The sequence below is a fragment of the Fukomys damarensis genome, unplaced genomic scaffold (genome assembly GCF_012274545.1).
Source record: "Fukomys damarensis isolate Sample0158 unplaced genomic scaffold, DMR_v1.0_HiC HiC_scaffold_25, whole genome shotgun sequence".
NCBI lineage: Eukaryota > Metazoa > Chordata > Mammalia > Rodentia > Bathyergidae > Fukomys > Fukomys damarensis.
Window position 1 is genome coordinate 7,206,295 of NW_022900937.1, and position 27,907 is coordinate 7,234,201.

The window sequence follows — 27,907 nt, forward strand, 5'->3', positions numbered from 1 at the left end:
TTTTTTTTTTTTTTTTTTTTTTTCTTTCCCCAGCTGTTACTGTCAGGATCACATGCGCAAGCTTTTAAAATATACAGTATAACCAATTTCCAAGGCAGCCTACTTTGGGAGACCTTGTCTCGAGTTAGAAAAAGGCCTGGGCTTGTAGCTACATAGACCATTAGCTTAACTTTTTTTTTTTCTTTTTTTATTGAGTTTATTGGTATTTTTTAAGTATACTGTACAGTTACATTCATTATTGGGATCTTGTGCCTTTATATGTCAGATCTTGGTTCTCATTTTTTTCCCCATGTCCCCTCTGCCTTTCCTTCACCCCCTCCATTAGTTTAACTTGTACAAGGCCCTGCATTCTATCTCCAGTATCACACAAGTCACTTTTAATTGGCAACAGCTTTAAAGAGAAATGCTTTATTTTAAAATACCTCTTTCTTAAAAGGGGGGGGGCTAGAGTAGCCATTGATGTCAATGACTTGTTAGCTATTTGTTTTGCTTTTGTTTTTGTTTTTGTTTTTTGTTGTTTATGGGTATGAGGCTTGTGCTTGCAAGGCAGGCAGCGGAACCACTGAGCTAAATCCCTGGCCCCTTGTTTTGCTTTTATGCTTATGTGAAGCCCCTAAAAAAGACCTCTATAGTCCTCACTAATATTGAAATGCTTATTATTGAGATACTGTTAATCTTTAGTAATTCATTTGGCAAAGGCATTTATGAATTTTTCTTCAACTTAAATCTTTTGACTGTTTCTTAGATCAGATAACCTTACTGTTTTTTACTGTAGTCCTTTGGACCAACTATAGTATAATCCCAGATAGGACTGTTGGATAACAAAAATCAAAAAAATAAAATTACAAATTGATGTTGAGTGCCATAGATCATTTTACAACTTCCATTAGACTGAGTGGCTATAGTACATAAGTTGGGGGACATTTGAATACAGTGCCTTTTTCCCCCACCAAAATCTGACCTGAACTAAGCCTGAAAGAATGGGCCAGACTTGGTGGCACATTCCTGTAATCCCAGCACTTGGCAGGATCACAGGGTTGAGTCTTGCCTGGGCAACTTAGTGAGACAGAGCCTGTCTGGAAAAAAGGTGGGGGGGCTGGGGATCCCTAGTGAAAGGGCTTGGGTGTAGGGGTTGACTCGATTTTCAGTGTATTACAACTTTTTGAAACAGTAACTTATATTAACTAATTTGATCTCATAACAAATGTAGGAAGTATTATAGCCGTCTACACTTTGATATCAGAAACTATAGCATATTGGTTAAGTGGGGGAAACTAACATCCATGTTCATGTAATAGCAGGGATTAAAACCCAGGCCATCTGGGTCTAGATTATATTCTCTTTAACTACAGAATCAACTTTGAAAGATTTTCCTTTTACATATATTACAATAAGTAAGACATAAAGCCTCGACTACATACCAAATTATTTCCAAGCCCTATAAGTATGCAGTCTTCAAGACAACCGTGTGAGAGAGATGACTGCATTTTATGGTTGAAGTCATGAAGAGAGGTTGTGTTAACTTGTCTAACAGGAAGTGGCTGAGATTCAGATCACATAGTACATCTAAAGAGGTCGAGCTCTGAACCCTTTTCAATTTCTGTTCTATAGTAAATGTGATCCTAGTATTTATTACCTGAAGTAAGCTTTTCTTGCTTGTATTTAAGGAACTGGGATATAGCTTTATTTTTAGGGCATAGCTAATTAGTGAACTAGTATAGATGTTTTGGGAAAAGTGAGTATTTCCGTAAGGGCTGGAAATTATCAACTGCCTGAATACAGTGGTAGGGATTTCGTAGAGTGGACACAATAAGATACCCTTTGGGGGGCGGTTACTGGGGAATTGAACTCGGGTCCTTGCACTTGCAAAGCAGCAGAAGATGCCTTTCTTATTCCCAATCTGTCTATGGGCTAGCTAGTCTATATCTTGCGTGTGTTTCTTTTAATGGTAGTACTTAGAGCTAGCCAACTTACTATGTGGGATAGTTGTGCCTGGGGAATATAGAAAGACACTGTTCTTTGATGATTCCTTTAAAGAAATTATGGTCTTAACATTAAATTGTCAAATTTTGGATTATTTTTTCACTTGTTTTTGAATAGCAGTTTAGTCTATTAGTATATACAAGAGCTGATTATAATTGTATTTGTGGGTTCTGCTTTTAAAGAACAATTACATGGGGTCTTAGATTTACTAAACCATTTTCTTTGAAAATAAAAAATTTTGAAAAGTTCTGTGGGGATTTTTGAAGCCCCTTTTTGGTAAAGAATTACAAATCCCAGATAAGGAAGGGGTAGTCGTTTAATCAGTACTTACCTGGTATAATAAGCGTACAGTAGTCCCAAAGAATACAAAATGAGGAAGGCTGTTAGCTACCCACTAGAACTTCTGTTCTAACAAATCTTTTTTTGGCGGGGGGGATACTGGGGATCGAACTCAGAACCTCATGCTTGTGAGGCAGGCATGGTGCCACTGAGGTAAATCCCCAGCCCCCTTATCCCTTTTTATAAAAAAATGTAGTTTTAAGATGATCCTCCTTAAATTGACCAGGCTAGCCTTGTGATTCCTCCCTCCTCTCCAGCAGCTTGGATTACAGGTTAGCAGCACCATGCCTGGATAGTATTTTTATATCATGTATTTCTCTTTGATTTTGTTGCGCTACTATACTTTCATCTTGTGTGTCATTTAGAGAGCTTTGACCAGATTTTTATATCTGAATTTATCCTACTTATGAGATCTCTTGGTTGTAATTCCACTATTTCTTGGTTATTTCTTCCTAAATGAAATGCTTATTCACTTTATCCTACCTTTCTATAATTTCATGGCTTATGTATAATTTTTTTCTTCTCTTCCTCTCTGTGGTGGTGGGGATTGAGCTCAGGGCCTTTGCATGTGCTAGGGAAACAGATGCTGTACCCCTGGGCACTACATCTCTAGCCCTTATTTTGAGAGTCTTAAGTTGCTCAGGTTAGCCTGGAATTTTCAGGCCTTCCTTAGCCTCCCAAGTAGCTGAGATTAAAGGCATACACTACCACACCCAGCATAATTGGATATTTTCTACCATTGGACTACTTTTTAAGTTTTTATTTTTCATGTTTATAACGTGCCTTATTTGTTTACATGGATCATGGTTTAGAACCTAAATTTGGGATTTATGTCTTAGCCTATTTCAGTTAAAGCCTATGAAAACTCCTGGGCTCAAACAGTCCTTCCTGGGACTATAAATACACACAACTGCCTGATTTGAATAATTTTAAATGACTTACCTTCAATAGTAATCAGGAAAATTATTGTTACTCACTCAGGCCATTGTTAATACCTTGTCTAGTGAAGAAGCTTACTTGTCTCGCCTATTATTAGAAGTAAACAGGAAGTTAGTGCCTTGTTGGTGATGTAATAAGACAGTGTTCAGAAGCTAAGTGTCAGTTCTTAGGATTAAAGAAAGTTGAATGTAACCTAGCACTTCGGCACTAAGATGAGGCAGATGGTGAGATAAAGGCTAACCTGGCCAACTCAGTTCTTTAAAAAGGTGCTTACTCTGTTGTCCCGTGATGTGCCCTTGTTGCCTGGTGTATGTTTGCTGCAAGGGCTTTCTAGTACTCCTCCACAGTCACAGCTCTTTAAGTCAAGTTGAAGTTAGCGCTGAAAGAAATGGGTTTTTAGGTAAAAATATAAGAAATTAGATTTCAGCACTTCCTACCAGAAATGCTGGTAGGAAATCTCATTTTTTTGTGATAAAATGTTAGATGGATGACAGATAGGAGCATCAGTGCTTGGAGAAACCTGGTCGTCTGGAGGAAGAGTCCATAGACTTGGCCATATACCATACCTGAATTAAGTTTTGATGAGCCTTTGGGGGAAGTGTTTGACTTTGACAAAATAGAGTATGTTGTGACAAACTAGTGTGTTTATGGAGTTGCACTTTTTTTTGGGGGGGGTACTAGGGGTTGAACTCAGGACCTTGTGTCTGCCAGGCAGGTGCTGTGCTGCTGAGCTACGTCTCTGGCCCTACAGTTACACTTTAATAGGGTGGATAATGGAAATATTTTCATAAATACTGCCCTTTTTAAAATTTTTAGTTTTTTGGTACCTGGGATCAAACTTAAGACCTTGCACTTGCAAGGCAGGTGGTGTCACCAATGAGCTAAATCCCTGGCCAATTGAGCTAAATCCCTGCCCCATGCCTTTTGGTTTTGTTGATCAGGTATACAAGTAGTATGTGTCATGCAATGTTTATAGAATGTTGAAGTAATTCTTAGTAGGGGAATTAAGTCTTACTAGAGGCTTGTTTAACATGGTGCTTTACAGGTTCATGGTTCGCAAATTGTCATATTTCTAATTACTAAGCTCTTTGAAGGCAGAAGCCATTTCTTTAATTTTATTTATTTATTTTTTTTCCAGCATCAGACCTTTAATGTTTTTGATACGTTGGCCTGCTATTTTTATAGTCTGTGTTTGGTCACTGGTAACACCACTTACCATTGAATGAAGGAGATAGGGAATTACGGGAGCAAAAAAACAGTATTTTTAGACTTTTTAGGTTTGTATCTCTCAGCCTTTTGTATTTCATTTTCAACTGTCAGCTGTGAAATATTCTGTATCACAAAAGCAAAAGATTTTACTCTAAAAAGTGTTTTTAGGATAAAAAGTGGAATAATCAAACCCATTACTGTTCATACATCTGGATGAGAATACTCAGTGGTCTAAGCTGCATCTCCTAGTTTACTATTAGAAGGTTTTGCTCAGCAAACAAATTCCCTCCGTCCAGCCTGTTTTTTGCCATGCTGTCCCCTGGGTGTTCAGGACATAGGTAGATGATTCAGGTATGTGAAATCTGTTATGTCCCAGATTCCTTTGTAATATTTTAGCCCAGGAGGGTGAGCTAGACTGCATGAAAGGTTGCCACTTCAGTTAACTAGGTTATAGAAAGGCATAGTGTGGTCTCCTTGTCTTTTGATCTTTCCCCCTTTTTTCGGGTTCTTAAAGAGAAGGACCATTTTCTCAATGAGAGCAGGGCTGGATTCTCATACCCAGGTATACAGAAAGTTTCAGGAGCAGTTTAGAGAAAGGTGATCTTAAAAAGAGTATTTGTGCAAAAAAAAAAAATGTCGCATAGTTTGATCTTAGTGTCCTTCAACAGAACTGGAGTCCTTCACAGCTCCTCCTGTGTGTAAGTCTCCCCACCTACTACAGTATATTCCTGTTCTAGGGCTCACTTAGGAGTGGTCTGCAGAGGATGAAAATTTAACAGCTGCCGTATGTGAACCTATTCTTTCTCATCCACTGTTCAGTTTCCTGAAAGCAGTGATCTGGTAATTTCAGTTCTTCAAATTTTATAAATTGTTTTTGCTCCTGAGTCTGAAACTTTTAAGCTTTGGAGTTGTTTGTAAGGTAAAAAGAGTCCCAGGCAAAGTACTTTTGAAAATTCATTTGAGTATATGCTTCATTGGAAATTGATGTCAAGTCTAGCAGGTAGTTTCCTCTTACCGTGGAACAGATCACTGTTTTCTCAATTGGCATCCATTTAAAAGCATCTGACTTGAGAGCTGGGTTACCTTACACTCACTAGATACAGTGAGAGACAAGCTAGCTGTGGAGAACTGATCCTGATCCATATCTTGTTCAGTCTGGAGTGTTTCATTGACTAACAGACTTGAGTTGGTGTGGCTGAAGTTTTTTCCTCCAGTTTGCTAAATATTGTATTAAATTCTTTTCTGTGAAATACATCCTTGGTGCTTGGACACCATATGGGAAAACGAGCCTTTTGAATTCATCCTCAGTCCTGTTTTCAAGTTGTGTTTGTTCTACCTGTCCCAGAACCAGGTGTGTTCCACCCCACCCCACCCCTGTTGAGTTTATTTTGGTACATTTTAGGTATACAATACAGTTACATTAATCATTGGGATCTTTTATCTTTACATGACAGGTCTTGGTTCTCATTTTTTCCCCTTATCCCTGCCCTCCCTTCACCCCTTCTTCCCTTCCCTGTTTACAAATACTTTTATTTCCATTTTTTCATTTTCTCATGTTTTTGTTGTTGTTGTTGTTGTTGTTTGTTTTTTTTTCCTTTTCCCTTACCACCTTTCCCCAACCCTTCCCGTGTTCCATTCTTTGGCTTCTCATCATTGCTCTCTCTGGGGGCTCTAATATGGAATGAATCCTGTGTCTTCAGGGTGTTGGTGAGGGTGATTTCATCAAACCCATGAACACAATTCACGTTCTCTCACCAGCCTTACTGCTATTGCTTCCTAATACAGTCTATACTCATTCTGTCCTCTATAGAGCGGGACTCAGGCAGGTACCAGGTCAGGGAGGTCTGGCATACCCCACAAGCTAAATTTTGTGCAGGCATATGTATTTTGGTGTGTTAAGGGGTCAGTAGTTCACAAAGTTCTTAGCAGTTCATGTTACAAATAATGTTAAGAGCCATTCTGAATGTTACTTAAATGGCTTTTAAATGGGTCTGTAATAAGGTTTAAAAATGTGTGAAGCAATGTTGTACGTTCTTAAGCAGTACGTAATGTGATAATGCTGAAATGACCAAAATAAAGGATTATAACCTGTTAGCTTTGAGGACGGAGAAGGCAACCTGAGGAGAACTTGTACCTCCTCTTGAGAGACCTTACTTCTGTCGCATTCCCCACTCCCACCCCTACCCAGCCCTCCAGTGCTGGGAGTCAAGCAGGGTGCCTCAAGCCTCATGTTAGGCAAGCATTCTACCATTGAGCCACACACACCCCCTTTTCTGTCACATTATTTAAAATGTGAAAGAAGTGTAGTTAAAATGGTAATTTTTTTTTTTTTTACCAGGGATGAACTTGGGTCCCTGTGCTTGCGAGAAAGGCAGCACAACCACTGAGCTAAATCCCCAGCCCTAAAATGGTAATTTTGGACCAAGCTGATATATGTATTTTAAAAATGTCGCTTAAAGCCAGGGATTTAGCTCAGGGGTTCCGGCCACTGCTTCCCAAGCGCAAGGACCTGAGTTTAATCCCCGGTACTAAAAAAAAAAAAAAAAAAAAAAAAAAAAAAAAAAATTAAAAAAATCACACTGATAGTACAGTACACTTCTGTACAGTACTGTCAGTACATCAGAAATATCAGTGGCAGGGCCAGGGATTTATCTCTGGTTCTGCCACCTGCCTCAAAAGTGCAAGAGTCCCGAGTTCGATCCCCTGTCCGTCTGTCCCCCAAATCGGTGGCCTCCCATTGATTGCTTTTAGGGATAGTCCTAAAAGTTCATGCTCCAATCAGCTTTTCTAGCCACCCTTACTGTATGTCTCTATGGTATACCACTGCAGTACTTGAAGCACATTTCATAACCTGTGTTGACTGTACAAACCCCTGGTTTATATTTGATGTTTCTCTTGCTATTTTTCTTTGGCAGATTCCTGCTAATTCCTCTATCAAGACTCCACTCATAATGGCTGTGTTTTAAACCCAGGCAAAGTTAGTGGTTACCTTTTCAGGATTTACAAAGCATTTGAATACCTTTTGTAAATTTATAGATTGTGGCAGGATAGGGGTTGCGTGTTTGTGTGCGTATTGTTCCTAGTAGCTAATAGTTTAAGCCTTTGGAGAAAGATTCATATTTTATTTATGTTGGTATTTTCAGACCTGTCGGGGTTGGCACCAGAGACTGTGCTTATATGATTGAATGAATAAATAATTTGGTGGTAAAATTTAAGCTAATAACATTATACTTTTCATTAGAAATAGAGTTAATCTGTAGTTTTTGTTAAAAATGGAAAGTTAGGGCTGGGGATTTAGCTCAGCGGTTCGGTGGCCTGCCTCGCAAGCGCAAGGACCCAAGTTCAATCCCCAGTACCAAAAAAAAAAAAAAAAAAGGAAAGTCAATTACATGAGACACATGACTTGCTCTTCCTAATTTAGAGATTTTGCTTCATTTGTATGTCTACCAACTTCCAGCTAGAGTCTAGCATTATATTGTTTTAGTCAGATAGAAATCTATTTACTTGGTGAAAGTTGCCAGGTAGTACTTTTATAGATGGAAACTAGGGTAGTTAACAGGTAAGGAACCAGTCCCTGCACCCTCAGGGATGAGGATTGTGTGTCCATTCCTTTGCCAGTCAGCTGTTGTGCCTCTTGTCCATTGTGGGCGCTCTCTCTGGCTTCCAGCTTTACCCCGTAACTGCAGAGCGCATGCCTAGTGGTGGTTTATCTTTTGTAGCTCCGGATTTTAAAGAGATGGCCTTTCTAGCTTGCATTGAGGAAATCTTGGGCAATGATGAGACCACGTCCAGGGTTAGGTTACTTCCCATCCCTTTAAGCTGATCACTGAGGCTGAAGGAACAAATTTGTGTTGCGTGTCTGACTAAATTGGTTAGCAATAACTGACAGTCACCCTGGACCACCATTACATGTTAGAACAAAGGCAAAAGCAATCCCAGAGTAGAGTGTCTTGCAACACAGAGTAACTAACATCTGCAGTGCCTTGCTGTTTCTCACACTTCCCCTGCTAAAAAATCTGCATGTCGCTCACTCTGGGCACAGAAATGGGAAAACTTAAGTGCTGCTTTTTTTTTTTTTTTTTTTTTAACCTAAGTCATTTTTCAATATTGAATTTAGAGTAGATTTTAATGTAAAAGTTTATTGCCTGGTTTTAAGTATTTATTACCACTTTGGAGGTATCTTGGTCACAGGTTTGGAAGACACTTAGACATTATTGGTTGTGTGGCCAGTGGCTCGTGCCTGTAATCTCAACTGCCTGGAAAACTTTAGTAGGAAGATCTTGAGTGTAAACCATCCTGGACAATAATTTCATATGCCATCTTAAATGATTTGAGAGTAACAAGTTCTGGAATTACGGGAATGAAGAGCTGAAATTCTACTTTTAACTCCTTGGAGTTTTATTTTTATTTTATTTTATTTATTTTGGTTTTTTGAGACAGGGTCTCACTATGTAGTTAAGACTGACCTGGAACTCACTATGTAGCCCAGGCTGGTCTCAAACTCAGAGCAATCCTCCTGACTCAGCCTCCCGAGTGCTGGGATTACAGCCATGTGCCACCATGCCCAGCTGAAGTTTTATTTTTAAAGGAATGATCTATAGTAGTATTTAAAGGCTTATACATAAAGATTAGTATGCAGAAGCCCGGGTGTGGTGGCGCACCCTGTAATCCCAGCACTCCCAGCACTCGGGAGGCTGAAGCAGATCGCTGTGAGTTTGAGACCAGACTGGGCTGCTACATAGTGAGTTAGTTGACTGACCTGGAACTCACTATGTAGCCCAGGCTGATCTTGAACTCACAGCGATCCTCCTTACTCAGCCTCCCCAGTGCTGGAATTACACACGTGCGCCTACATAGTGAGTTCTGGTCAGTCTCAATTACATAGTGAGACCTTTTTTTAAAAAAAAAAAGTTTAGTGTTCAGAAAAACATTAATTTTCCTGTGTTGTTCATAATTCAGATGCATAACTTGGAAAAAGTATGTACTACATTATCTGTAGTCTTCTGACACTTGGTATTTATAATGAAACAATTTCATCGTCAGATTTTTATTTAAATAGTAAATATTCCTCAGACATTTGAACACATCTTTTATTAATGTGATTATTAAATAATTGGGGGTAGAGCAGTATAAGAACCTTGAATATGGTTGTCAACTTTTTATAAATAAAATTTTAGTAGTATTTGAATTTAGATGCTTACTAGACATTTTAAGACTGCTAAGCATAAAGAGATTATCACATAGCCCAAAGATGTAATTGAGCTAGTACTGTTCTGCTCCTGTTTCATAAGCAAATAAACTGAGACCCCCAGAAAACCTTGATTCAAGCATGGGGGTTGTATAGTTGGTCTGCTAGTTAAGTACCTAGTATGTTATGTGCTAGAGTGCTTCCCGTCTTATTCTGTTTGTCAAAACGTTATGTAAAAACAGACATTTTTATTTTAGAGATGAGGAAATAAGCCTAAGAAATAGTGGATCTGAATTTAAAAGAGACTCCAGACAAAGACTGCAATGAGGAGGGAGGGGTTGCATATTTAAGTCCGTTTAAATTTTCATTTTTAAAAAAATTTTGGTGGTAGGAACTGAATGCAGGACCTTGGCGCTTGCTAGGCAGGTGTGGTGAAACTGAGCTCAATCCCTGGCCCTAAATTTTTATTTTAATACATATTTACAGTACATAATAGATTGATTGCAGAGAGTTGATATATGTACATAGCACATCTTAGGTTTTTTTAATATTTCTCTCCCACCCCCTGAACATACATAAGTTTGAACATGGGAAACTTCTGTTTCTAGGCTGCTTAATTCTTACCTGCAATATAGACTGCCATTATTATAACTTAAGTAGTGGTGGAGTTGGCACGTGATTGCTATCTATGAGAATTGATTTAGCCTGTGAAAGTCATTTGCTCAACAGCCAGATCAGTTCAAGTTGCCAAAATATTTTTCAGAAGCAGGTGGATGGAGTATTCAAATTGCATAGTGTTCCAAAGTCTAGAACATTTTGAGCACCAACATGATTTGGTTTCTGTTTATCTCGTATGTAAAGTTTTTGTTTGTTTGTTTTTTGTTTGTTTTGTTTTGGGTGCTGGAGATTGAACTTGTGCCGTTGTGCTTGCAAGGCCAGCGGTGAAACCACTGAGCTTAAATCCACAGCTCTTGGTGTTTTATTTATTTATTTATTTTTTTACAGTCTTTCACTTACTACCTTCCTGCTGCCTGGTACTACATGCATAATTGAGTCTGAGTAATTCTTGCCTTAATATAAACATTTATTAATACTATTCTTAATAATTAAAATATTGTAATTGAATGTACCTCATCAAGAGAAATTTATGCTCATGAATAGCTTATCCATAATTATATACATTTTAACATTTAGATCTTGCATATGTATAGTAAATTGTTCTTATAAATGCCGTACCATAAATTAGCTGTCTTACAATGTTTTAGACCATTTTAGTGTTTTCCTTAAGGAACTATACGGTACCTCCTGTGCTAAATCAGTGCCTTTAGTTGCGTTATTGTAATCAAAGATCGTGAGAAGTGGTATAAGCAGCACAATGGGACAATCATGCATGTACCATGGATGGTTCAGCTGGTGAGAACAATCAATTCAAATTAGAGCCACTTGGCAACAAGATGTATTAATTGCGGCTGTCATAGCATCAATAAATTTTAAAGTGCTATACTTTTTAACTTTGAGCAAAAGCTCTATGACTTTGAAATAGTTAAAGCATTTAATTTAGCACAAAGCTCTTATAACTTAGGGCTTAGGAGTCTCCTATGTTTTAGCATATCAAATATGTGGGGTTTGGATACGTAAATGGCCGACTGAACAATTTATGCAGTGGTATAAGGAAATGGAAAGGTGCCTGGATTTCTAGAGTTAGTAAGAGTATTTGTGGGTTTTGGGCATGGTGGTGCACACCTATGATCCCAGCACTGAGGCTGAGGCAGGAGGATCACTGTGAGTTCAAAAGCAACCTGGGCTACATTGTGAGTTCCAGGTCAGTCTCAACTAATAGTGAGACCCTGTCTGAAAAAACCAAAAAAAAAAAAAAAAATTTTTTTTTTTTTTTTTTTTTTTTTTTTTTGGTGGGTAACCTGCATAGTTTGTTACTCTTTTGTGGTAGTTGTATACAACCTTACTAATTTCCGGTATTAAGTGATGTGAGATCATATATTTTTCCACAAGGTGGTTATTCTGGAATTTAAATTGAGCTCTTCATTATCTGCACTCTCTAGGAAAGGGGAGTTTATACTGAATAGTCTGCATTTCATATCTTTTACTTTGCAATAAGAACCAAGGTCATACCGATAACTAAAGAAAATTATTTCCATGCAGTTGTATTATCCTTAACAGTGAATAATACATTGTTGGAGTAGATTAAATGAATGAGATTGTTTGAGGGTTATAAATGCATTGATAATTGTGAGAAGTAGTTGATATTGTCCACATCATTCTTTATTGTATCCTTTCAAATTAGCCATTGAGCCCTAGTAGTGTAAGCCTGTAATTCAGACTGCTCTGGAAGCCGAGAAAGAAAGATAAGAAACTGTAGCCTTCATTTCAGAAAGACATTCTTTTTGATTGGGATGTATATCTTAGTGGCAGAACACTTGGGTAGCATGCAGAAGGCCTTGGGTTTAATCCGTGGCACAAGCAAACCCCTCATTTCATCTTTCTAGTATTTGGGGTTTTTTGTTTGGTGTGTATGGTGTTTGTTTGTTTTTTAATCAGGGATTGAACTGAAGACCTTGTGCTTGCAAGGCAGGTGCAGCACCACTGAGCTAAACACCGCCCAAGTGTGAGGTTTTTTGTATATGGCAACATTGAGACTTTAGAGTGTTTTGTTGTTACCACGTAGCCTTGATTGTTATTTCCGTGTTTATTTTTTTATATTTATTTATTTATTTTTGGTTTTTTGAGACAGGGTCTCACTATGTAGTTGAGACTGAACTGGAACTCACTATGTAGACCAGGTTGATCTGGAACTCTCAGCGATCCTCCTGCCTCAGCCTCCCTAGTGCTGGGATTACAGACGTGCGTCGCCATGCCCGGCTATTTCCATAGTAGACCACGTTGATCTGGAACTCTCAGCGATCCTCCTGCCTCAGCCTCCCTAGTGCTGGGATTACAGACGTGCGTCGCCATGCCCGGCTATTTCCATGTTTAGACAAAAAAGAATTTAAAAAGTGGTTCCTTTTAAAAAAAATAATTTTTGTTATTTGAAAATGTACAGTGAGGCAGTGCATTAACAGTTTGGTTTGTCATTTTGGTCTTTTTGTGTTTTGGGTACTGGACATGGAAACCAGGGCCTCACATACTGGGCAAGCATTCAGCATTCATTGTTCAACCACTGATCTGCACTCCCAGATATTCCTAAATTTTATTTGAGATAAAATCTCACTAACTTGTCCAGGGTGGTCTGGTGTTTGTGATTCTCCTGCTTTAGGCTCCAGAATAGCTGGGAGTACAGATACATGCTTTTTACTTTCGATGATGAAGCACTGGTCATATGTTTAATAAGACAGAACTGTATCATATTAAACTTAAAAAGTTCTAAGGAGGAGCCAAGTATTTTCATGCTAGATTGCCATCTTTTTATAGGTATAGGTATATGGGGATAAGATTGAGTACAAAAGGGTACTTAGTCCTATCAGAAGTTTTTAATGTGGAAAATGGGATTCATGGATGATTAGGTAAATGTTCAGGAAGAGCAAAAGCTTGAAGACAGAAAAGTGCCTCAGAGGTGATCTGGAAGGTCAACAGGTGCCACACAGCACTGTTCCCTTTTTTTTTTTTTTTTTTTTTTTTTTTTGTACCAGGGATCGAACTCAGGTCCTTGGGCTTGAACTCAGGTCCTTGGGCTTGCAAGGCAAGCACTATTCCTTTTTTGAAGCTCTCACATTGAGAGCATCAGCTTTGCCCCTCAGAATTTTCCTGTTAGTGTCATTGAGCCTTGACTGTGGACGGTTAGGTATGTGTCCATGGGCCAGTGCTGCCTACTCTGTTCAGTGACTGGTTGTAGGGTTTTCTTTTTTGTTTGTTTGTTTTTTGTTCTTTTTTGGTACTGGGGAGCAAACTTGCAAAGCAGGCACCGGAACCACTGAGCTAAATCCCTGGCCTGGTTGGAATGTATTGAGAGTCATGATTGTTCATTAAAGAATGGGATAAGAAGTAAATGGAAGTTGGGCCAGGGGATTTAGCTCAGTGGTTCTGCTGCCTTCCTCACAAGCCCAAGGTCCCAAGATTTATCCCTGGTACCAAAAACAAAACAAAACAAAAAACCAAAAACAAAAGCAAATGGAAATAGTTGACTAATTGTTAAAAACAAAGTCACAGATACACATACATGTTTGGTTTATCCTTTCCTATCTCTGTGGTTTAGATTGTTTGTTACGGGTGGCTGCATTCACTGCAGACATGTCTGGCATGTATGTGGTCAACATTCAGTATTTGCTAAAGGAATGAGAGGCAAGCGAAATAATGTATGGAATGTGCTTAGCTCAGACAGGACTCAAGTTCCCACATCCAGTGGTCTCTGTTTAGTTCTGTGCATGTGTCACACTCTTGCTCACTAATTGCTTTCCCTGAGAAGGGGTGTTCTGGATTACAGGCATGAGGATGCTGGCCATTGGAAAGGAATATTTCTCATCGCAAACTAATGACTGCTAACTTGGTTCATAGTCACTCAGATTACTGAGTGAATCAGCTGACTGATTCAAATCGGCCATCGTGTCAGCTGACTCAAATGGTGTGCAGAGTCTAGCTTGCCTCCAAAGGTGAGGCACTGTTAGTGTGTGGTTGGCGGCAAGGCCTTCTGGGGCCTGGGACCTTGACAGTGCTGGGCCACAGTACCAGCAAATTGGGATTTCTTTGCCTCAGGTCTTTGTGTGTGTACATATGCACATGTATGTGAGTATGTTGGCCATACAGATGGAGAGGTTTCAGAGCCCAGGATTTAGCTCAGTGGTGTCACTGCCTGCCTCGCAAGCAGAAGGGTCCCGAGTTCAATCCTTGGTACCAAAAAAAGTAAATGAAATAACGGAGAGGTTTCATTCTGGCAGATGTCTATGCACCTCACATGCTTTGGATCATTTTTACCTCCCCTACCCCTCGCCTTCTACTCAAGTGTGATTTGTGTTTTTTGTTATTCTTCTGACTTTTTTTTTTTCCTTCCAGTTTTTTGGTTTTTTGAGACAGGGTCTAGCTACGTAGTTGAGACTGAACTGGAACTCACTGTGTAGCCCAGGCTGGTCTCGAACTCACAGCAATCCTCCTCCTTCAGCCTCCCGAGTGCTGGGATTATAGGCGTGCGCCAGCACACCTGGCTTCTTCTGACTTTTTGAAGCAAGATCTTGTTATATATTCCTGTCAGGCCTTGCTTGAACTTTGGGTTTTCTCTCGCCTTAATCTACTGAGTGTTGGAGTTCCAGGCATGTCAGCACCATGCCTCACTCATTTGACTGTTTATTTTCTTGTGTTTACTTGGTGTAGGAACTTAGTGATTTGGCCCGTGACCCTCCAGCACAATGTTCTGCAGGCCCAGTTGGGGATGACAGTAAGTAACTTCTAAATTGATTTCTATAGCTAACTTTCAAGAAGCTTTGTGTGTTTTTGAGATGATAATGAGTGTTTTGTTTTCTTTTTATAGTGTTCCATTGGCAAGCCACAATTATGGGACCTGTAAGTATTAAAAATTTGTAAATTTTGTTTGCAATTGAAAAATCCAGTATTGATCTGATTATAATTTTTAACAGTCTGTAGGTTTGTTTCATTATCTAGTTACTTTGTTTTGGATGTCCCATAATTGTACTGCATTTGAAAGGGACAACAGTGAGTTAATCATTCGTTGCATGTGGATGTAGAGTGCAGCATGAGGGCCACCAAGTCCCTATTTGCCTCAGTCCAGCTTTCCTTTGTAGCAGTGGAATTACTGTCAGTGGGCTGGTTGTTTCTTACAGTGTACTGGCTCTAATTCTGCCAGGAATTGTAATGGTAATATTTCCATTAATTCAATATTCCATTTTGCTCATAACTTAGTTTTATGCAAAATTTGAATACATGTAAGCAGAAAGTAATATTTTGAATGTAGAAAAACTCCTTGAGTATTCAGAATTATGGATAGCCCTCTAAGGATTTCAGGGAATTAAAAAACACACTAAAAACATGAAATTAGACTATCACAAATTTTTTTTTTTTTTTTAACTTTGACACTATTTAGGGCTTCTATTCTCATATATGTGTGTCTTAGCGAAAATGCTGCTGTTTTTCCCTTTTTGCTTACAGTTTTGGGGGGGATCGTTACCATCTATAATTTCAAAGGAGAATATGCCTTTGGAAGTTGCCTTTGTGGATGCGTTGGATCAACGAGTATTTGTTGAGTAGTCCTGACTTTCATACCTTAGTCATTTCCCTGTCTGTTTGTTTGCTTGTTTTTGAGACAGGGTCTTGCCATGCAGTTCAAATTGGCCTTAAACTCCTTATGTACCCCTGGCCAAATTTGGTGGTGATCCAGCCTCAGCCTCCCAAGTGCAGGGATTGCAGGCATGTGCCACACCTGGCCTCATTTCCCTATTTCAATACTGCTATATGCATAGCAATAAGGATATAAATGAACATAATAGAGAATATTCCTGCCAGTCCTTCAGCAAATTAAAATCTGAGATAAAAGCGTTAATACAAGCATTAAAGTGTGATAGATGACGAATAGTAATGTTAATGAAGAACAGAGTAGAAGACATTTATGAATTAAGACATTATGGCAAGGGGCTTATATTAAGTAGGATACTAAATACTGGGTTTTCTTTTAAGAAACCAGAATTATTTGTACATTTTCTTCAAGGACTGTACTTAACTGTTTTAAATGTATTTATCTAAGTCATGTTTATTTTTAATTCACAGTTAAGTATTGACTTACCTTGGCGTACAAGGCATTTTAAATTTTGGCAGTCTCCTAATAAAAACCCCTCCATTAGACCCTCATTCACAAGCAGCAGTGCCTTGGGATAGATTCACACAGCTGCCTTTCCTTTCAAGATGGTACCTATGTCTTGGCATAGTCCCTTCCTTGTTCTCTTCATTTTGCTACCTTAATATTGTAAGCAATTGCTTTTGGAACCTAGAATTTTTCACTACAGATTACCATTTTCTGTGTAAAGAATTCAATGAAGTGCTCTACTGTGTTTATACCAAATATAACTTGGATTCATGGGGTACTTTAGGATAGTCTCATTATAAAAGTTACTTGTCAATATTAAAGCACTCAAGGGGTTGGTAATCAAGACTTCAGCTTGAATGGTGTAGGTTTACTAGTTTTCCTCTGCTGTGTTATTTTATTTAACATATATGGAAATACTTCAACCCTTAAGGTTTTTTTTAATTTTGTTGTTAAAGCTAAAGTACATGCTTTATGAAATATCTATTCCCTGTTATATGCCAATGTGTAGCTATAATATTTAACAAAGACAGGCTTATCTAATAAAAGCAGATCACACAGCCTAGATGCCTTGGTTTGTTTCTCCCCTCTACAGTTCTCAGGTGCTGCTTTGTAGTGTTACTTTTTTTTTAATGTAAAGTTTGCAGGCCTCAATTTAAATAGTTGCTTCTCCTTTCAGTGATTGTTTCTTTCACTTGGATCTTCATCAGTAGATTTTCTTTGAGTCTTGTGTTTCTTGCTCATTTTTCATAACATCTATAACATTTCATTGCATTCACTTTCTAGGTCCTTGTGTTCGTGTTTAAGCCCATCAAGATAAGGTGTCCTCTGGGCTTAATTTTACAGAGGGGTGAAAATTAAGGAGCTGTTAAACTTCAAGTTGGCTCTTGAAATTTTAGAGACAGTTAAGCAGTTTTCGTATTTTATTTTATTTATTTATTTTTAGTTTTTGTATTTTTAACTTAAAATCCTAAAGTAGGCCACTATCTTACACTTTCTCATGGTTTTGTCTCTTGGGTGGCCTTCAGAAGATGTGTTTGGACATTGGTTCTGTCACTTACCATTTATACCAAGCTTTCAGTCCCATCGCATCTTTCTGTCCAGTAGAACAACATGTATATTCTGCATTTGTTAAAATGAAAAACTTATAGCAAGTGCTTTCAAAAGTTAGCTTAGTACTAACATTTGTAAAATACATTTTGAGGGAGTTGGCCATTCAAATTGTATTGAGCAGACCAGCAGAGGAGAAAAAGTACTGCTGTGTATTATAAAAATTTATTTTTTCTTTCCATTCCTTTTTATTTTGCAGCACTGGGAGTTGAACTTGGGACATTATGTCCCTCTATCCCCCAATATTAAGACAGGGTCTTGCTAAGTTGCCTAAGCTAGCCTCAAACCAGGAATCTTGTCTTAGCTTCCCAGAGTGCTGGGGTTAAAGGAAGGTACTCCAATGTGCCTGGCTTAAAAAAATCTATATTTTCTGGTCCATATTTCTGGGCTTGCTGTAGAGAATTCAGTTACACATTTGTAGGGGAAAATGTGGTTTTAGATGAGAATTTTGAGGAGCCAGTTGAATAAACTTAGCAGACCCATTTGTGTTGTGATATTCCTGAGGGTAATTCTTGAAGGTTACATGGAATAGCTAGCGTTACCACTACATGGTAGTGGGTAAATGACCCATTGAGTTGCAAAGCCATTTGTGCACACCTGGCTTTATTAAAGGAAAATATTCTTCTCATGTAATACTTTGTTTTAAAATTACAGTGACTGAGAAATAATGTTAGGTAAACTTTATTAAGTGTACTTTGGGTTTCTGGATAATTTTTTCAAACCTTAGATAAATTTATAAAATTGGCTCTTACAAATTTCAGTTTGTTATATACTGAGTTACAATTTTTTTCCACCAAGTTGAACTTAATAAGAATATTACAGTACAAGCAGGTAATTTTTGACTCATTATTAGAGAAATACTTAGAAAATGGAAATGTGTACTTAACATTGAGTTTTCTTTAAATATTAAGGTTAAGAATATTATTCTCTTCACAGAATGACAGCCCATATCAAGGTGGTGTATTCTTTTTGACAATTCATTTTCCTACAGACTACCCCTTCAAACCACCTAAGGCAAGTGTTTTCTTTCTGAATCTGTTAGTACAGATTTACACTGTTTCAGAGCAACAAAGCATTCTGAAAAATGAGGGTTATGTGTAAGAATGTGTATATGTATTGAATAATCGAAGCTGAAATATCTTTAGATATGCACACAACTAGCCTTTCAAGAGTTAGATACGGGCTTGAAGTTTACAAATGGAGATTTGCTTGTCTTTAATGTTGCAAGGCTCAAATATTATGCCCTGTGGAAGCTGTTTTTCATTTATTAGTCAGACACAGATTGGAATTGTTGTAATAGTAGCCATCAGATGTTTAGTTTCAAGAGTTGCTAGATGTTCTGGGGTGTCTAGTTAATAGGTATTGAAAGCATATGGTCCTTGACTTTTTATAACCCCTAAAATAAATTCAGCCTGTGAATAGCCACACGATAGTATATATAAGACACTGTGATACTTCACTGAAACAGTCATGTGGAGGTGCTATGTGACATGCTATTGAACGAAACAGGTTTTGTTTGTTTTTTGGTACTGGAGATTGAACTTAGCAAGCAGGTGCTGTGCTGCTGAGCTAAATTTAAATTTCCAGTCTGAATTAGATAGTTTTGTAATATTCAGGTTTTGGTTTTGTGCACAGAGGAAATGCAAACCTGACTGTATAATACAGTACATTTTAAATAAGATCTATAAGTTTTGATTCTGTCCTATCTAGGACCTCTTTTTCCTTCTTTTTGAATTAGGCTCTTGTTATGTGTAGTTCAAGCTAGTCTTGAACTCACTGTGTAACCCAAGCTGGCTTCGAACTTCGCAGACCTCCTTTCTCAGCCTACCAAGTGCTGGATTATGTGTGCTACCATGCCTACCTCAGGACCTTATATACATTTTAATAAATGTTATTAAATACCCTTCAAATTACCCTTTGATATTTGTACTATTATAGCACTAAAGTTAACTTTCCACAGTATTATTAGTAATTAAATTTTTGTCCCAGTAGTACTTTCCATTTTACTTAAAAAGGATCGGGGGATGGGGACACCGGACAAGTGTAAAGACCTGTTTTGATAATTTTTGTATTTTAAGTTATAACTTATATTTTAAACTTCTCTTTGAAAGTTTTCCAATGAAATTTAGAGTGCTTTGTTTTTCTTTGGATAAAATACTTAAAAGCTTTTTTTAAAATTTTATTTTAGGTTGCATTTACAACAAGAATTTATCATCCAAATATAAACAGTAATGGCAGCATTTGTCTCGATATTCTAAGATCACAGTGGTCTCCTGCTTTAACTATTTCTAAAGGTAAAGTACTTTCAATGGAGTAGTCTTAATGCTTTGATCTCCCCCCCATAAAGGAATTTTATCTTTGAATCTATTTTTAATATGCCAGCGTTTTGATAAGTGCAAGAAGAAATAATAAATTTGTTCTTACTCTACTAGCAATATTGGTTGAAACTTTAGAAGTTAAAATTCAAATTAGGACTAGGAAGAAGGGAGCATTGTTTGCCCTAATGAGTTCCCTTCATCATATAAGACCAAAATTTATTTTATGGACTTTGGGTTGTTGTTTTTTTTTTTTTTTTTTTAACCAGAATGGTATCATTATAGCTTACCTGGGTTTACTAGAACTCTAGGAAAATTCTGTTACTGTCTTTTGTGTTTATCTGAGCCAGGGTCTTGTTACATAATTGAGGTTGGCCGTGAGTTCAGTGTAGTCCAGGTTGGCCTCAAACCCATGGTAGTCCTCCTGCCTTTGCTTCCCAAGTGCTGGGATCACAGGTGTGTGCCATCACACCCAGCATGCTTATTTTTAAATATTTTTCGAGTCGGGGAGTGTTCTCTAAAGTTAGGGAAACTTGATCCCTAAGTCAATTCTGATGGTTCTACTTCTGCCATAGTAGAATCTCTCTAACAGGTCGTCCAGTTGTGGCAGCAGTATCTGAGATGGATCATTTTTTCACTTTTCTTCATTTTGAGTGATTCTGGTGGCTTTTCTCACTTTTGCCCCATGAGTAAAATCACATTCAGCTATTTCATGGGAAGGAAAAGTCTGCCAAAGTGTTTTGTTTTTGCCTTAACCTTTCTTGGGTACACAAAATAGTCTTGGGGTTTTTTGTGGGGGGGTTGTTTTTGTGTTTTGTGATACTGGGGGTTGAATGTTCTGCCAATGAGCAACACCCTCGGCGCTTTTAAAAAATTTCATTTGGATTTTTGAGCCAGGGGCTTTGCTATGTAGTTCAGCTTGACCTTAAACTCACTAGTCCAGGCTGGTCTTGAACTCACTGTGATCCTCCTGCCTCCACCTCCCCCAAGTGCTGGGATTACAGACCTAAGTTGTTCATACTGTCCTTGAGTTTGGGATCTTCCTGCCTCAGCCTCCTAAGTATCTGGCATTACAGGCATATATGTCACTGTGCCAGCCAGGATTTAGGTTTTTTTGTGTTAGTAATTATGACACTTTGAGTATATTTAAGGGCACCTCTCGAAGCTTTTTCTTTTTTTTAAACAAAACATTTATTGGTACTTTTTTTGGCAGTACCAGTGATCGAACTCAATACCCTTAAACATTTGTGAGGCAGGCACAGTGCCACTGAGCTAAATCCCAAGCCCTTATCGGTACATTTTAGGTAGACCAGATAACGATTGTCATAGGGAATTTGTACCTGTACATTATATGTCTTGCTGTTGCTTTCTTTTCCCATTTCTCACCCTTTGACTCCTCTTCCCTTCTCTATTTACAAAAGCATTGTTTCCATTTTTTCCTTCTTTCCTTGTTCTTCCTTTCCTCCTCCCTCTTCCTTTTTTCCCTTTCTCATTTGAACATTTTCTTCCCATTTCCCAATAAAGCATTTTGTTTTTTAAGCTTAGTGCTTACATGCAACATTTTCAAAATTGTATTTTGAAATAATCTTACCAAAGTTTTTATAGCTTCTGAGTTTGGTAAATGCTTATGCTATATGTATTAGAACTTCAAAGGTGTTGTGTAACTTTTCTCAAGCTTTCCTTTAACTACCATCACTTTTTGGGAGGCGGGCACTGGAGATAGAACTCGGGTCCCTATGCTGGAGAGGCAGGCAGTACCACCACTGAGCTAAATCCCCAGCCCAACTGCCATCATTTTTTAGTGAGAAATAAAGTGGACAAATACTGCCACTGTTCTTCCGCGACACCCCCACCAATTGTGCTCCCATACCCAAGTGCCTAGCGGCAAGTTTTTACTATTCTTGGATGGACTGTAATACTGAAAGTTTCTGTAAATACAGGTGGAAGTTTGTAGTGTTTTGTTTTTGAAATAATTTGCTTTTTGGCAGTTGTATTTTGCTAACTTACTAGCAGGTACAGCTGAAGTTTTTTGCCTTTTCTCCTGAGTTACTGTGTAGCCAGGTCTTCTATTCTATAATTTTATATGTGCATCCCCATACGCACGCATTTGGATTAGCTTCTGTGATAGTTCCTGAGGTCTTTGTAATGCCTGCACAGTGAGTGACACAGTGCAGGTACACACGATGAATGAGCTGTGTGTCCTGTGATACTTGGCCCCTTCCGAGTCAGTGTGAGCAGGTCAGAGCAAGAAATAAAGCTGTGAGGGCCACTTGGTGCTCAAGAGGTCTTGGCAGTGTTTTGGTTCACGGGGACTCTTGGGACTATGGTCTCTACCTTCTAGTTTCCAGGAGACTGCATTTTGTGGAGCCTGTCCAAGAGCAGAGCAAGGGATGGAGATTTCATCCTGCCTCAGCTAAGAGTAGTATGGCATGGGTATTACTCTCACCAAAGAACTAATGTGGCATTTGACTGCCTGATTAGTAGTCAGTACTTTAATACCAACAAAGTTTTTAGCCCACCTTACTTACCAAGAGTTTAACTTTGGTGAATCAAAATCTCTAAAATAATTTGATTGAGATTAAAATATAAATAATATTGTTTGTGAAGTTTGTAGCATGTATTTTTAAATTTTCTTGACCCTTACTCATCCAGACCCCCTGATGCTGGGTAACGACACATTTGTTTTCTTGCAGTTCTTTTATCCATTTGTTCACTGCTATGTGATCCAAACCCAGATGACCCCCTAGTGCCAGAGATTGCACGGATCTATAAAACAGACAGAGACAAGTAAGTATACGCTAGTTAAAGGAAGTATTGTAAAAATAGGTTTACTACTTTTAGTCTTAACTGGAGTTAGGCATATGTTCTTAAGTTATGGCAATGTCAGGGAAATTATATTCTTGTCTAATAAAATAGTTCTGTAGGGGCCGGGGATTTAGCTCCGCGGTTCGGTGGCCTGCCTTGCAAGCGCAAAGACCTGAGTTCAATCCCCGGTACCAAAAATAATTTTAAAAATAAAATAGTTGTGTAGAAAGCTGTTTTTTAAAAATGACTTTTAGGTGACTGAATAGCCCCTGCAAAATATTTGTTTTTTTCTAATGTGATAAAAACACTTGGTCACTTTAAAAGCTCATAAAGTTTGGGGGAGGGAAACACTGATTTCTTCACCCCAAATATGTTTTTCAAAAAAATACTAGTACTAATGATTATAAAAACTTGGCTGTAAATTTCTCAAATACCCAAATTACCTTCACGTTCAACCAGTGTTGTAACCACCTTATGTTGTGATTAATGTGTGTTGTCCAATCAGGTACAATAGGTTAGCGAGAGAGTGGACAGACAAATACGCTATGTTGTAGGGTAAGAGGACTGTGGTGCCGCTCGCTTGTGATGGCTGCGAGCACTCGGGTGCCGCATGCTGTCAGGCCCTGCATTAACTAACACAGATAACAGACTGGGCAGTTTCTGAAAACTGCTTGTAACAGCTTGACCTTCTGAGCATGATAGTATGCCCAGTAGTTACTACTATTTGAAAGTATTCCTGCATGGCAAAGCAGCATAGCACCAGTGAAAGGTGAAAACGTAAGAGCATCTTTATCAGTTTAACTTGTGTTCACATTTTAACTTGAAACTTTGTTCCACTACTGTAATAGAATGTGATGGGTTTTTTTCAGATTTTGCCAGGAGATAGTAGTAGTGTAAGGAAAAAATATTTCAGCCTACTCATCTAAACTAAGTGTTCATTACTGACAAGCATGCGCTACTGTCAGCTGTATTTTGTGGCTCCGTTTATGCTATGTAAAGCCTCTGTTTTAAAGTGCTGGCTTTTTGGAGAGGATATTTTTAAATGGCATAAGTGTGAATTGGGTAGAAAGAACTATGAAATGTGAAGTTTAGAAAAAAGTTGAGTCATACTTAGTCCTAGGTTTGAAATCTCAAAAATTTTTAAAGTTTAAGTGTAAATCTAAAAGTTCTGTGTCCTTTTGCTATATATCCATTTCTTAAGGTTATCACTATTTCTCTTGGGGTAAGTAATGGCATGGAAGAATCTTGGGAGAAATGGATGATATTTGTCAATATTAGTGGTCTTTTCTCAGTGATGACCTGGCTCATGAGTGAACTGCTGGTGATCTTTCTAAGTAGAGATGTCTTGGTTACATTGCTAGCAATCCCTGTCCATCAGGTTGCCATGGGTCTTAGCGCCTACCACTCTGCAGTTTCTAGGTATAAACGCGTGGTTCTGATCACACCCAACCATTCTCAAAAATCGCAGGTTTTTCCCCCTTCCATACCTAGCACTAGTTACTAGGCAGGTGCCACATCACTGAACTACATCCCCGGCTCACTGGGCTTTGTTAAATAAACCCTTCCCAATGTCTCACCACTTCTAAGTCTCAAAGGCATTTTCTCTTAACAAGTAGCCAGAGCCAAGTAACTTCTCAAAGTCCAGGATTTCAACATAATTTTTGGTGGAATTTATTGGTGTACAGAATGAGATTCTGTTTTGACAGACATCTGTGATGAACCCTAAAAAGCCCTGCTTTCAGAGCAAAGTCTCGTTTCCCATCCTGCTTTGAGCACCAGTGCTGGCTCTCCCCTTGCTGTTCTTCAGTCATAGCCATCACAGATAACTTATTGTGCAGGGTAAAATACAGGTCTGATTCTGGGAAATGTTGGTATTTTGAATTTATTTTTAAAATATATTTTTTCATTTGTAGGTACAACAGAATATCTCGAGAATGGACTCAGAAGTATGCCATGTGATGCTACCTTAAAATCAGAATAACCTGCATTATAGCTGGAATAAACTTTAAATTACTGTTCCTTTTTTGATTTTCTTATCCGGCTGCTCCCCTATCAGACCTCATCTTTTTTTAATTTTATTTTTTGTTTACCTCCCTCCATTCATTCACATGCTCATCTGAGAAGACTTAAGTTCTTCCAGCTTTGGACAATAACTGCTTTTAGAAACTGTAAAGTAGTTACAAGAGAACAGTTGCCCAAGATTCAGAATTTTTTTAAAAAATGGAGCATGTGTATTATGTGGCCAATGTCTTCACTCTAACTTGGTTATGAGACTTAAACCATTCCTCACACTCTAACTGCTGAAGAAGCCAGCTGAGGGGGGGAGATGGATGCTCGGTTGTCACGGCAAGGAAGCAGCATTATTCTAGCAGCATCCATTCTTGTTAAGCCTTCCACTGTTAGAGATTTGAGGTTACGTGATATACTTTATGCTCATAACTGATGTGGCTGGAGAATTGGTATTGAATTTATAGCATCGGCAGAACAGAAAATGTGATGTATTTTATGCATGTCAATAAAGGAATGACCTGTTCTTGTTCTACAGAGAATGGAAATTGGAACTCAAAAACCCTTTGTATTCCAAAATAGGGTCTCAAAACATTTTGTAATTTTCATTTAAATTGTTAGGAGGCTTGGAGCTATTAGTTAATCTATCTTCCAATACACTGTTTAATATAGCACTGAGTAAATGATGCAAGTTGTCAATGGATGAGTGATCAACTAATAGCTCTGCTAGTAATTGATTTATTTTTCTTCAATAAAGTTGCATAAACCAATGAGTTAGCTGCCTGGATTAATCAGTATGGGAAACAATCTTTTGTAAATGCAAAGCTGTTTTTTGTATGTACTGTTGGGATTTGCTTCATTGTTTGACATCAGATAATGATGTAAAGTTCAAAAGAGTGACTATTTTGCTATGTTCAGTTAAAATGCAGTCTGTTACAGGTTGATTTGTCACTTGACCTGACTTATGCAGAATAGGCTACTTACTCAGATGGTGTAGCTTCGGTGTGCTGCATATGATCCTGGCAGCACTGGCGATCAGAGATGGACTTGGGGCCCAGCAGCTTTGAAATGTGTGTATGGAGTTGATAAAATTTGTTTTCCAGGTGCATCCCGTCTAAAATGTTTTCACCTTGTACACTTGACACCCTAAGAAAACCACATGGGGGTAACAGTGGGTCAGAATTCACACAATAAAGTGCTGTTCAGCTGTGTTGAAGTGACTTAGCTTTGGGATATTTGCATATCCATTGAAGTGGATTGTCAGCCATTTACATTAGTATTGATGCAGCAGGTATCACTGCAGGTGGCTTCACGTGAATGAATAAAGTTAAATGCTATCGGATTATTTTGTTTTGATAAGTGCTCTCTGTGCCACTGAACTTTTGTAGTAACAAGGGCATTACCATTCACCCTAATTCTGACCCTGTAGTTTTACTTTTTTCCTAGTAACTTGATTTACTGTTTTATTTCAAGTCCCGTATACAGTTTCTAGCAGATGTGATGTCTACACCTCCACACTTTTGCGCTGCTTACACTTATGTGCATTCCTATTTCTTGTCTACACACAGATGTGGAAAGCTAGAAATAAACGTTAAAGCTTAATTTTTATAAACACTAATACGTAGTTTGGACATAATTTGTTAAGGTTCTAATCTAAACGAAGTGTGAAATGCATGCTTTCTGAAGATGTTCTAGCTTTGTTCATTGTGTAGTAAGTGCTTCGTTGGGAAATACCAATCTGCCTAAATGGTCTTCTCCAATGAATGAAATTACTTATCTTTTGCTTTAAAAGTCGTGGGTTCTTCAGGGTAGATACCATGCTGTCAAAACTCTTATGGATTCAAATTAAGAATGAAAAGTAACATAGTGCACCGCAAGGTAAGAACTGCTCTTTTGGCTATTTTCAGAATCTTTCTAAGACTTCTATACTCAACTGCTTTAATAGGCATGTTCTTGAAAGCCAAACACGAATAAAACTTTTTAAGTTTAAGGGTGTGTCCCTTACTGGCTTTCAAGTGGACTTTTTTTTTTTAAGCCTTAGACATTGTTTACAGAAAAATCTTAGACTATTGTGATCATACTTGGTGAGTATGTCCAGTTGTGTCTTTTTCAATGCTTTGTGTATCTCCTGTGTCGCTTCTAAGGGAATAAGCCATAGAGGCTTCTCCAGGTGTAAGAACAGTGAAGTACCTGGAAAACCCTACGTTTTTGAATGTATAGGCACTGGACTTGGATCACCATACCTTCAAAAGAACCTAAAGGATTTGCCCTCTTCCCCACCCAACAGCAGCTGGACATTGCTAGTGCCATGTGTAGACTGGTGTGACTGTTGTCTGTGTTTCTTGTACCTTTTAATGCATAGACACATTTTTCTTCACCTATAAATACAGTTGGCCTTTTAGTGGTAAATTACATTTTTAAGTGACTCACTTCTCGGGCAGGTTTGCAATGTGATAATCAGACTTTTTTTTAACTGATTAGTTTGCTTTTTCTGTGTGGGTGTACTCACATTTAAAAGTATGAACCACAGTTAACTCGTGGTCTCAGGGGTAGTGAAGCGCACTCACTTCATTTTTAAATATGAATGGCTTAATATTAAAATACTGATCATGATGTGCTAGTGATGGGTGACTCAAATGTTTTGTGTTGAAGTAACTGTTAATTGTTGATAACACTTTTAAGTGAATTTGTCTTTTCCGAGGAACCCAGTGCAAGTCACTAAATGTTGTCTAAAAGTAACATCTGCCTAAGACTTGTAATAGCTAAAGTTAATTGACCTTAAAGGAATTGTTACCATTAAAGTCTGTGTTTAAAGACACTTGGTTTTACTCATTCTAGCAAACAAAGTCCACAATTCAACTTAATGCTGTGTGTGAGCTCAATTTGAATGTACAGTATTAAAGTGGCAGTGGTGTGTGGATAGTGTTATGAATTTGAAAGTGTGGCGCAACCAGTATCAGCATGGTTGGGGAAGTTCTTATGATGCAAATTAGGTCGTGCCCCAGGTGGTTCTTGAGCCCTCTCAAGTGATTTTATGCATGGTCATTTTTTTAGTCTGTTCTTAGTGTTCCTTTGTGACACAGTAACTTGTGACTACAATTGTGCTCTGCTCATTTGTGGCTACAGAGGATGTTTTGTATGCCTAAGTATTCTGATACCTGACAAATGCCATAGGTGATCTACATTTGGAATACATAAACTCTAGCTTAGTATCTGTTCTGTATAATCCAGCCAATGTTTAGGTATTACGAGTAA

At 38.2% G+C, this 27,907-nt stretch overlaps 1 protein-coding gene across 2 annotated transcripts in view; it reads left to right on the plus strand.

Moving 5' to 3' along the window:
- Positions 1–26,828, plus strand: part of Ube2d3 (ubiquitin conjugating enzyme E2 D3) — a 28,272-nt gene extending 1,444 nt beyond the window's left edge. For both annotated transcript variants that reach the window (XM_010641585.2, XM_010641583.2), the window contains exons 2-7: positions 14,975–15,038; positions 15,132–15,163; positions 18,462–18,539; positions 19,714–19,819; positions 22,534–22,627; positions 24,559–26,828. In XM_010641585.2, the coding sequence (XP_010639887.1) occupies position 15,038; positions 15,132–15,163; positions 18,462–18,539; positions 19,714–19,819; positions 22,534–22,627; positions 24,559–24,604 (357 nt within the window). In that variant the 5' untranslated portion in view covers positions 14,975–15,037 and the 3' untranslated portion in view covers positions 24,605–26,828. The remainder of the gene's footprint in view (positions 1–14,974; positions 15,039–15,131; positions 15,164–18,461; positions 18,540–19,713; positions 19,820–22,533; positions 22,628–24,558) is intronic.
- Positions 26,829–27,907: the final 1,079 nt, after the last annotated feature.